Source organism: Pleurodeles waltl, chromosome 3_1, assembly GCF_031143425.1.
Source record: "Pleurodeles waltl isolate 20211129_DDA chromosome 3_1, aPleWal1.hap1.20221129, whole genome shotgun sequence".
In the NCBI taxonomy this organism is placed as follows: domain Eukaryota; kingdom Metazoa; phylum Chordata; class Amphibia; order Caudata; family Salamandridae; genus Pleurodeles; species Pleurodeles waltl.
The window spans coordinates 1,954,761,756-1,954,774,385 of record NC_090440.1 but is presented as its reverse complement, the minus strand read 5'-3'; the positions used below and the strand labels follow the sequence as shown (position 1 = coordinate 1,954,774,385).

General features: G+C 43.1%; 1 protein-coding gene across 6 annotated transcripts in view; it reads right to left on the bottom strand.

The window, feature by feature from the left end:
- Positions 1-2,365: 2,365 nt before the first annotated feature.
- The window catches only part of ABR (ABR activator of RhoGEF and GTPase), an 826,710-nt gene continuing 816,445 nt past the window's right edge, over positions 2,366-12,630 (bottom strand). For all 6 annotated transcript variants that reach the window (XM_069226275.1, XM_069226276.1, XM_069226277.1 and 3 more), the window contains one exon: positions 2,366-5,848. In XM_069226275.1, the coding sequence (XP_069082376.1) occupies positions 5,759-5,848 (90 nt within the window). In that variant the 3' untranslated portion in view covers positions 2,366-5,758. The remainder of the gene's footprint in view (positions 5,849-12,630) is intronic.

Here is a 12,630-nt window from a genome sequence, read left to right as displayed (position 1 = left end):
CAAGGATTCAACGCATACCCAGACAAGGATTAATCTCATCTTTACAGAAGGTAGGCATATCTCTTCTTAACGTCATGAGGGAAAACGTGTTCCCCCTTATGCACAAAGTTGTTCTACAACGTATGTGGTAATAATACCTGCATACGTAGAAGTGGAAAAATATGTGTAAAGCAATATTTTTGTGCTGCATAAAGGGCAGTTTGTATAGCTGAATTGGAAAAGATGATGCACTGGTGAACATGCACTAATCAGCCTGTAACTGCACACGGAGATGTTTCTTGATAAGAGAATATGCCAGAACATGTACAGAAGAAATTCAGAATCTGTGGATAGGTGGACATCGGGAATCTGTGTCCAACTGGACCCGGACGAGTCAATGTATAGCTGCACTAGGCAGAATCCGCATAGTTGAACGGGGGAAATGAGGATAGCTGGACGAACATCAGCTTCCATAACTGTAACTGGAGTAATCTGTGTGTCGGTGGACATAAAAGTTACCTGACTGCTGCTCTACCACAGTTGTGCAGAGAGCATCACCAATCTCTGGATGATTCTACATAGCTGAACAAGGTGGAATCTGTGCATATACAGTATGGTATAATCTTTACACATCTGGAAATGAATTACTTTGTGCATAGCTGGACATGGAGCAATCTTTGCATAGCCGGCCGAAGAGGATATACATAGAATTGGTGCACCGCATGACATGGAGGAATTAGCAGCGGTGCCTTCTTTAGGGTACGTGAGAGTCGCCCACCCTGGCTGCCAGTGCAGCAAAAATGAAAAAAGCTAATAAAATCATGTTCGGACCGTTTTATTTTTAAGTGCCACCAGACAGCCTGAGATAAGTTTGGGGTGGGGCGATGACTGGCAGCAGGGGAGTAGAAGTGGGCACTCCAGTTTAAAATGTGCATGTCACTTTGACCCACTGTCTTGCGACGGCCAGCCTGACATGCACACTTTAAACCTCTCCACCTGAGCTGTCTTAGAAAGCTGGATGGAGAGCAGGCACAGGCCCCCAGGGACTAAAGGAAGGTCGAACTAGCATGCTCCAGCCAATCCTGGTGTTTCTCTCATGCTGCCCAAGCAGCATGAGTGCAGCACCAGGATTGGTAGAGGGGAGTTGACTCAGAGACCCCCTTGCTGCTGGACTGCAGGATGGAGATGACCAGAGTAGGTAAGTATGTTTTTTTTTTAATTATTATTTATTGTGCCGTGTTATTTTGTTTTACACACTGCTAGGCAGTGTGAGAAATTTGCACTAACTTCAGCCTGAACTCCAGAGCTCTTAATCATGACCCGTTATAAACACTGTTCATAACGACCACATTTGAGAGTTTTGGGTTTGGGCCTTAGGGCATTCCTGATCACCCCACCACTTTAAACAGGAAGCGGCCACCACTGGGAGGAATCCGCGTATAGCTGCGCATGGAAGAAGATGTCTATAGTTGCACGTTAATTAATCTAAGCAGAAGATTTTGCAAGATATGTGCATGGCTGGACATGTTTACATCTGTGTATACCTGCACATGGAAGAACATGTGCATAGCTGGACATTGCATAATCAATGTATAGCTCTACAAGGAGGACTCCGTGTATATCAGGGCATGGATGAATCTGTGCTTCACTGGATATGGAGGAACCACTCCATGTCTAGACATAGTAGGATTTGCACTATATGAATTCTATATGTGGTCAATAGATTTGGTTAAAATGGAGCGAATAAGGGATTATTTTCTTCACCATTCCATACGTTAAGAATTAACATGTCTTAGTGGAGGAATCGGATGGTAGCAAAGCACTAGGAACGTTAAGGAAAAAACAAGCACAGTGTAGTAAGGTAACATAATTCCAACCCAGAGCATGAGCTTCTCTTGTGCTATGCCTATGCACACAGACACTCACTAGTAGCTTAGTAGAGAAGGCTGAGAGAATCAAACTGGTGAACACCTTCAAGTCACAATGTGTTTTGGAGTAATGATTCAAGACGACTGAGGAGCAGTATTCATCAAATGAACATAGAAGTATATGTAAATAGTGTTGTAGTGGAGCGCTTACCGTCTCTTCTGAGTTCTGGTACATGAACGCCGCTGATCGCTCTAATAATCCCAGTGGCACTGCACTAGTAAACCTATCCCTGACATATTCACAATGACCTGGACTTACTCAGTGGCCATTTGCAAGAACCAAGATGTCACTTAGAGAACAAATGAATCGTATCCAGGAAGGTGCAGAGCAAACTAGTCCACCTAGCAGTGCAACGTGTCTAACCCAAACTATGCCAGGAGATTTTAAAGGGTTAAATTCGTGTAAGCTTCTCGAAAATATCAACAGTCAATGAAATAAAAGAAGCGGGGGCTATACATCTGTGCAAACGCCGGGGCTTTGCCTCTTTTATTAAGTTTTTTTTTTCAAATTGGTTTCCTCAGGTTTTGCTTCAACCCATTCAAATGTAATAACATACTACAAAAACTGGACTGTAACACAATGACAAAATTAAAATAAAAAATTATTTCGTAAATTCAATAGTAATAAGACAAGTGCGTGCCAAGATGCGTCTTAGTCTGCTCAAAGGGGGTAAATTAACAACCTGGAGCCTGCTTCTTGGTCCTTGTGGATCCGGTCATACTTTAGCTTGATGAAGTCAATTTTCTGGACTGGGCTATCCTTTACATTCGTTCGCAGGCATGTTTTATGTAGATTTATTTTGTTGGAGTATAACAGGAAAAACTCTCCTGTTCAATGTCCTGTACCCAGCTGTATATTAACAGTACCTTGTCTGACTTTAGCACAACATCAAGTCTGACAACATAAGACTCACCCGGCTTCCTTTGAACTGGGTCCTGCTTTCAGCAAAGTGGCCAGTGCTAAGTGAGTCCAGCTGACCAAAGAGTTGCCCAATAACACCCAGAAATTTGCTGTGCTTCACAGACACTTTCAGGAGACACAGACAACACCCTCTTTAAAAAAAAAAAAAAAGTCATCCTGTGACACAGGAAACCGCATCAGTCAGAAGCAAGTATTATTACTGTATCCCACAATCCACATTTGAAATCCACGCTACGCGTACCACCAACTTGTACACTCTAGTCTTCTGGCTGGGACGGTCTGCTCTGCTTTGACGAAGTCTGAACATGTTGGGCCATTCGCATTTTCCTCCCCGAGGATACACAGTATAAAAAAATAGAGTGTGAATCATTACACACGCAGATGCATGTATTTGTGTGTGCATAAATGCACACACAACTGCATATACACAAATATGCTGTGCTAGTGTATAGCTGTACACACACACATACAACTGTATATCTGTGTGCATCAATATAAAACGCACACATCTGAATATAGACTCACACACATTTGTGTTTCCCAACATTTTCGAACTTCTCACTTGTCATATTAAAAAATTGCTGACATCGAATATCGCTTTGCCCCATCATGGTAAAGGGAACCGTACCCTGACTTGTGATCCAGTTTATTTCAGATGATTCCCTCAACTCATCCAACAAAAGAGGAAGATTAATTTGTAATTAGAAAACAGGAAACTGCAATAGTGTTTGGTAAAGGATCTTTGTGGGTGCACCACAGATCGGGACTTTAGGGGGTAGCTCGTGAAATATATTTCTAGCAAAAAAAAGATCGAACTCTCCTGGATGAAAAACCCATCTATCGGAATTGAGAGTGATCTGAAGTTACAGCACACCTTTACCGTTTAGCAGGTTCTTGGGAAGGGCCATAAACGCCACAAAACAGTATTGCCAGGGGTGTGACCATTTTTCGACTTGTCTCAAAGTGAGTTCTTTTTTTTACCCTTTCATAATTTGTCACGACGTTTTAATTTGCGTTGTTTAATGCCAGTTGCACAACCCTTCCCCCAGAACATAAAGTAAGCTACGGAGCTATATTTACAAGCGAAAATATTCACATCATGAACTGAATTTAATACAGTTCAATAATACGCCCTGATCACAGGCTGATGCACTAATCATTATCGAAAAAAAAAACTCGGTATGCATAAGCCTTTCAGATGCATCAGTGCTTAATCACTCAAGCATATTTCGATGTCCTTTTTCAATCGAGAATTCTCGTGAGCGTGATTTGCATGATCAACACAAACTCCTATCCAATCACTTTAAAGTTTAGTGGAATTTATGCATCTGGCCTAGGTTAATCAGGGTTCAATTTATCATTCTGTTTAATTTGAAGAGAGCCACGAGTGTGCTAATAGAAAGGTTGTTTGCATTAATTTAGAACTACCTCTGGCAGTATTTGACTACATTAAGTTCAAACATATAGCACATTAAATCGAATTTGAAACCTAGACAGATCTATAGTGATTCGATCTATACTTTGGAGGGCGTGGTCAGTCCTGGTGACATCAGCTGTGTCGAGGAACTCCTTGGGAGTACACACTATTCGAGTTCAGTCCCCGGCGCTAGCACAACACAAGGAAATCTGTAGGGAAAAAGTACCTGCTTTAAAGCCATACTCCATTCCTCTGCCATGGCAAAACCTGAAAAGAGATTCTGAAGGACAATGGGTCCCAAATATCTCTTCTAGTCCAGCTCCACATTTAGCTCTGTTCCTGCATTCCAATGACAGTACCCACTGAAAGTGCTCCAGATACTGTTTTGCGGTGTCCAGCTAGAGTATGATATTTGGTGTGATAAGGAAATGTATATTTTATGAATTCTGCAATCAACCATGCTGCAATCTGTGACATGTCATGAGGGAAGGAGCACAACGCTGAAAAATACAAAAAGTGCTATCCAGAAACCCAAAAACAAAACGTACGCTTGCCCCATAAAATATAATGCCATGCTCGAACCCACCGCCCACAATAGAAAAATGTATCTATTTTGTGTTCTTGGACTCTAAAAGCAGGTAAAAGGGCTGGCAGAATGTAGGATGTACCCTTCTCTTCTTAAAAACAAGACAGTCAAATCCACAGCTGAAATGTTGTCCTGTCCTGACCGCGTTTTCCTATGAGCTTCAAATACAAATGGATAGATCACCAAAGGAAGCAAGGATATCATCAAACCCCAAAAGGACAGCCTCAAATCAAAAATCCAGCAAAAAAAAAAATTAGCTATTTCTTTGTTACAAATATGCAGAAAAATTCCAGAAATGTACACCTCCGCTCCTATACAAAAAAAAAAATCTTGAATATTAGAACAATGTCTTGAAAGTTTCAGATCCTCATCCGTAGATGGTGGATCCATGAATAGCCGCATGCACGGCCGGGGCCCAATGCCTTCTGTTTGGGGTGAAGAGGTCTTCAGAGATGTTGCTTCCTCTACAAACCCCCATAGTAATGATATTGGAAGTGTGGAAGGTGGTGTACTATAAGATGGGTTTTATACTGGGGTGGGGGGGATAACTGGGCAGAGGGGACTGGGCAATACTTGGCAGACAATACGGACAAACAGTCATGTGCAGAGTCTTCCAGACAAGTTTCCAAAGTCATTGCAGAAAATGCCACGGCAGGCCAGAGGGGTGCAGAGAAGTGTCCATTGCGCCCCCAACAGCCTCGTATGCTTTGATTTTAATTTAATGATTACACATAAAAGAATGGCTCAACTCGGAGGAGTCAAGCACTTGACGAGCACGGGAGGGAATATGATGTTGGTTTCCCTTGGTACACCTGACGCAGAGGTCTCTGGGCCACTCCTGCCCTTTGTCGGCTCCGTCTCGTTTCATTCACAAGTCTGCGCTGCAGCCTGCAGGAGACTGGACTTCTGCCACTCGCTGCCCCTGGTTACACGTCTGTGGAGAAGTAGAGTGTGTTGCGTTTCAGCTCTGTGAAGGAGATGGGCTGGTGCTGTAGGTAGTACAGGAGGACCTGGACCTGGAAAGGAACAAGCAAGAGTTCAGATGGTGCACCCGGTGTCTGACTGTAGGACCAAAAACAGCAACAAGACATGATTCTGGCCCTGAACAGTTACTCATCACCTTGTCACAGACCATGGCTAACAACCTCAAGCTGTAAACACAACCTGAAAGAGACCGCGACCTCAGCTCTAGCTTGTTGACGTTCTCACAGCAGTTACAATATCTGAGACTGCTGCAAACCACCTTTCTGACTATAAGTAAATCCTGCCTTTGGCAGATTGCAATTATTATAAAATGACCACACTCCTGGAGTTTTCCCTGCACAAATTTCTCCATGCACAATTGTGAGGAATTTCCATGGGAATACCAGATGGTAATGGGTTCATGTATGATTACTGGGTGCAGTAAAGGGGCCCTTATGGGAAAAAGATGAACGGTGCAGTAATACCTACCCGATCATAAGTGTCAAGGCTGTGACTCCCTCACGTAAGCACCTTTAACTGCAGGGCAGGAGTGCCTTCGTTCTTGAACAACTGTACACATGTCCGTGACATCATTCTTTGCCAACCTTCGACACAGACCATGTATCACCAAGGACTCCAGAGGAGTCTGATAAGTGCCGAAGAGACTAAACAATATGGTGCGGCGGCCCTCTGCGCAGATAGCGCCACTGCGGGGTCTCCAGGCGGGGTCTCCAGGCAGAGTCCCCGGCCGCCTCTGAGGGACTAATGCAGAACAATTTTACATCCGTTTGTCGGCAAAGCGATGGTCTTTCATAACATGACCTTCCTTTTTGCAGTCAGCACAGAAGTGTAAATTATAGCGACACCACAACATATCAGCAGCGGGAATAAACATGGAGAACACGTATTTCACAGAGCTAAAATAAGTTCCTGTAATATAGGAAACAAAGAGAATAACTATTGTTTATTACTTACATTTAAAGGATGAAACTAAGTTTGTGAAAGCCAAATTGTTCCATTTAGCATTATAAAATATTAAAAGTTGTGCAAAATCATTTTTGTGTATTTTTAAATCATTAGTCATTGCGCTGTAATTTTTTGTTACCAGCTCTGAGTCCTGTAACTGCATCAATACAAGGTACCCTGGCATATCTTTCAACGGAGCTGCCCACGTGACTAAGAATCGGAGGCTGCTTTGCAGTGGTTGTGTTTGTGAGTTCGTAGCGCCGCAGCGACGGCTCTCTAGAAGTCATCACATACTCCGTGATTCAACACACACAACTGGGACCTAAAAGTCTATTATTTTAGCGAACTAATGCTCTCAAAACTGTTCATCATTCATCAACACTGGCTTAATGCTTCCCTTATAACCTTCCGAGGGGTACTGGTGCTCGAGCCCCAGCGCTGCTGCTTTTGAGGGGCTCGTGACTGCGCACAGAGGAGCCCGCCCGCAGCCAGGGCTTCCTCTCATCCACTCAGAGCTCAGCTGTATCTGCTGCTGCTAGTGAACACTCAATGGGTGGATGCTGCAGATGATGCTGTGATGCAGGCCCCTCGTTGTGGTGCCAATGTTTTTAGCAAGCCACATTGTCCTACTGAAATGTTTATTTTCTAGCACTAGAGGCGGGCAAGCCATGAAACCTCGAGCGAGAGGCCTAGCTCTGGCTCAGCTCGCCCTCTGGGACCCTGAAGCCCAAAGAAGCCAAGCTTACAGGGAAGAGCTGCGGACCATGCATCCTTAGACCGGGTGGGAATCCACGCCTCAGTTTATCAGAAAACAAAATGTGTATATTAGTCTGTGCTTGTTATGGAAGGGCTCTAATGTCATTCCGCAGGGTTATTTCTTTATAAAACTGCCTACAATAAAATGTTGATTCTGCTTGTCACCACTTATGGACAAAGCATTAACCTTTGGTTATCATCTAGTGGCTGAACTGCAGTGTGAAACTGGAAAATGTGGGATCAATCCCAGCTTCTCTGCTTGACCAAATTGTGTGATCTTAGGCAAATACTTTATTTTACCAAGCTTCCTGTTATTTCATCATCACATATGACAGCACCGTCATTACGGGAGTTCAGGATTGTTCTGTACAAAAAAAACTGTCTTGCGTTTAATAGTCTGTACTGTTGTGTAATCTAGATTAAGAACCTAGATAACATTTAGGGTATGCATGACAAATGACCTACCTTAGATCATCAATAGCATTGTCAATGGGGCGAAGGCAGGAATGTTTCTTAGTTCATGTTTAGACATTTAATACTTTACTAAGGTAAAATGTTTTGTGTGTTAAAGAAATACATTTTCTTTAATTTTGAAGTCACCTACCCTACTATAAAGTGATGTTTCTTGCATAATTACAAGCCAAATATTTTCAGGGCTCCGTTAATGCATGGGTTCTTAGAGCCAGAGATGACCCTTGGATTGGATCTCCCTGTTAATGTATTGGCTCGTCCACCTCAACTTAACACCAACATCTGCACATGAAATGCCATGTTCGTCCATTTACCATCGACTAATTACACTTTAGTCGTTTTCAGGACGAAAGGGCAAAATTAAGACTGAAAGTTGATTTTCTTAAACTTTTTAATAAGTTGCAGAATGTCCTGGCTTTTCAGGCACGACAATGCTGAATTCTGGTACTTGTAGTCTTTTCTTAATATTGTATGTAAGGCCTGCAAAATCTGAACATTAAACGCGTTGCTGGATAAAAGTCAGGACTGGCAGTAGGAGTAAGAACATCATTTGACTTCTATGCTACGTATTAGATTTTTGGCCACCTGTTTCCAAACTCTATGAGAATGCTGAAAGAAAAAACTACAACCTTCTCACACAAATTACTGTTCTTTGGGAGTTTCGTGGACATGAGAATAAACATGCAACAACTTCCTGTGTCCTGCAAACTCCATGATTTCTCCCCAACGTGTGTGCATGATTCGACAAGCGCAAGCTTAGAAAAAAGGAGGGGGGCTAAAACGTGTTTTCCCCATTCCATAGGGAATTTGAACACAACTACAGCCCGAACCGCGGAATGGAATTACACCAAATTTGGCAGAAAGGTAGATCTTGGTCCAGAAAGATCACTTTTTGTGATCTGGTGTAAATCTGTTAAATAGTTTTTGAGATATTAATGAGAAAAGAAATAAACTAGGGAAGCAGATCTGGCATATCTCATGCTGAGATCTGACTGGCTGGCAACATTTCAACCGGGGCGTGTTGGCAGCCATCTTAGGACTTGGACGCAGCTGAATCCCAAAAAAAAGTAAAATAAAAGGAGAAGGGGGCAGGGTACCCCCATGTAGGCCAAAAAGCATTTTAAATAATAAACTTTTTGCCACAATAATTGTGGAGGATCCTTGATTCTCGGCAAAAAAAAAGAAACGTGCAGTGCCGAAACTGTGTAAACTACACTGTGTGAAAGGAAACTTCTTCACTCCTTACAACTCGTGCTAATTATTCAGAGCTTGGAATAATACAAGTTGTGGGGTAACTTTTATATCCTTCCTGTTTCAGTTCCTCTTTATTTATTTTTTAGGTCTTTTCAATTTAAATGCAAATTAGTGTTTTGTGGGTCAGCCCCTGCCTTGTCCACTGTAACGGATATGGTATTTGCGGCAGGAATGGAAAAAACCACACCAGTGATATATAGGGCTCTAAAACGCGTTACTGTGATTTTTTGGGTGGGCTTCCCAAAGATGGTGTACCCATAATAGGTATGTCTTAGCCTGTATTTATGTTCCTACACGTACTTGTTGACAAGAAAGCATTCTATCTATCTTCTTGTGTGTTAGTTTATCTAGATTGGCATCTCCCTCTGTGCGTATTTTTGTTATCCAGGCAGTGTACTGTTGTGCGTCTTACTGTCCCCATGTGTGTGTGTCTACCTATGTGATTTCACTTGAGATCCCATGAAAAAGAGTTAGTTCAGAGTGATCAATAACACATGGAAGCAGCCAGGACATGCATCTGAGCAGATGTGATTAACAGTGCAGATCAGGGTGATTTAGGGGGGGCATACAGAAACACCTAACAGCGCACTAACAGGCTGGTTGATGGCTGAGGTGTTTAAAAATATCCCCGCACCAGGACAGTCACCAAGACATCCCAGGCCCTTCTAGTGCTGCAAGGCTGGCACAAACACATGTGGTCGCAGTTACCCTCTGACAAGTGCACCCGTGTGAGGCTGTATTATAGGCACAACAGTCAAATAAGTGTCAGCTTATGTGTACTTTCAATTTAGTTTCTTAAATACAAACCCTCCGATTGCCAATGAAACTACAAAAGAACAAAGCCGCAGTACTTGGAGTCAGCCGTGTCTAAGACATTCACTGTGAACACTTCAGTACACATCAGCCAGCGCCAAAAATACGCAGTTCAGAATAAGAGATCAGGCTGCTATTTTCTGAATTTATGTGGCTATACAGCCAGGCAAGCCATGTATACTATTTTTTGAAAGACAAGGAGTTTTATGTATTCCAAAGAGATCATCACATTTCATTTATATCGCCTAAGAACGTCCCTCTTCTAAATCTGCACCTTCCACATGACCTGAAACTGTTATTATTTGTGACAGTTCGTATAACATCTGTACGTTTAAAAAATCACACAGGTCAAAGGGCTTTTAACCTTGTGCAGTAATGAGCACAGTTTAATTTAAAATGGGTGTGAAATTGCGGTACAGTTAGCAGTGTTTTGCACTATTTGCCAAACAGGCAGAATTTGAACCAATCTTTGCAGAAATGCTCCCCTCTACATTCAGTAATTGGCTGGGCTCCAGGAAATGGGGTATCTGGGCTGAAATTGCCTGGGAGGGGGTGCTGCATGGTCCTCTTCCCCTTGCAGTATTGCAGTAACTGCCTGGGCCCCAGGGTATGGGGCCCTCGGGCCAAAATCAGCCCGGGAAGATGGGCTGCAAAGTTCCCCCCGCTTTTAGTAAGTGGGTGGGCCCCAAGAGATGGGGTCCCTAGGACCGTAATTGATCCTGGGAGGGGGGCTGCATGCTCCCCTCCTGGGTTGCCTGCACAGTTATAGTTATCTCAAGAAACTATAACTTGTGCCTTAAGGTAACTGTGACTCGCGCCCTCGCCATGCATTGCTACTTACCCTGCATATTACTTCAGTAATGACATCTTCAATGACCTCGTGAATAATACAACTACAACACCTGCAATAAAATTATTGATGAGAAAACTGTGCATGGCGGGGGGTGAGTCATAGTTTCGTCAGGGCCTGAGTTATAGTTTATTGAGATAAGTATAACCTTAAATGTTGAATATGTATGGTTTTGTCCGTGTAAAATCTGAACCTAACTATAATGACGATGGATTAAACCCAGATCTGTGACTGGGGGTGAGTGTTTGCAAAGTTTCAACACTCCGTCCATCATTTTATTTTGTTTTGTGATGTTGCTTTGTGCGCCCTAAGTGGCAGGGGTATGCCCATACGTGGGTCCCTTGCTCGCTGAGCCACTGGAATCAAGCTAGCCTGGCTGATGAAGGGTGATACCCTGAAACCGGTCCCAGGATGCTTGTTTCCTGTCCAAGAAGGACCTGGCCTAGCAGTTCGGGCTGGACTGTTCCCATGGGGAGCAGGGTCAAGACTGATTTGCATATGGCTGGGTCCAAACTGGGGTGGCGTGACGAGCAAAATAACGATGGATTAAACCCAGATCTGTGACTGGGGGTGAGTGTTTGCAAAGTTTCAACACTCCGTCCATCATTTTATTTTGTTTTGTGATGTTGCTTTGTGCGCCCTAAGTGGCAGGGGTATGCCCATACGTGGGTCCCTTGCTCGCTGAGCCACTGGAATCAAGCTAGCCTGGCTGATGAAGGGTGATACCCTGAAACCGGTCCCAGGATGCTTGTTTCCTGTCCAAGAAGGACCTGGCCTAGCAGTTCGGGCTGGACTGTTCCCATGGGGAGCAGGGTCAAGACTGATTTGCATATGGCTGGGTCCAAACTGGGGTGGCGTGGCGAGCAAAATAACGATGGATTAAACCCAGATCTGTGACTGGGGGTGAGTGTTTGAAAAGTTTCAACACTCCGTCCATCATTTTATTTTGTGATGTTCCTATCTATAATGTCCTTGTAATCTTAGTTTTTTCAGTGAATCTATCTCTCTCTCTCGCTCTCTCTCTCTAAATATATATATATATATATATATGCCATCAAAAAGAAACGGCAGTTCTTCTACTAAACTCAGAAAGCCTCTTTTCCTGAAATCCCTGTGAGAACACTTCTAGGTTTCAACCTCTTTTAAAGAACTTCATCTCCAAAACATTCAGCCAGCAGAGGGCACAAGAGACAAAGACATGTGAAATGAGACTGGCAAGGTTGGCTGTCTCTCCCATGTTAAGTACAAGGTTTCATCAGTTAGATCTATAAACAGAGCTATAATCTTAAAAATATTTTAGTTACACTATTCGTTTTTGCTGTATATACGAAGATATATTCTTGAGCAAACCAGGAGATTGTAAGTGGAACTCGAGGTGATAATGACATACAATAGCTGCATGTGCAACGGAGATCCACAAGCATGCTCGATTTCAGGCATTTCTAAGTTACTAGAATTTTATTTACTTTTGTTCCTTTCATGCTTTAAGAAAACCGTCGAAGGTCAACCATAAAAGCAGAGGTAAGTGTCCTGGTGCACTTAAGGCTGATGAAATAGAAACTACTTACTGCTCCAGAAATATTTATGGTCTTCCAGGTGTTAGCTTAATACTGCGTGGTGGTTGCTGCCTTTCAGCAGTAAGGTCAAAAGAGATTTATCAAATAACAGAACCTGTCGAGAACTGTCATTTGGCAGGTGAGTACTCTCATGTTTCCTCTAATAGAA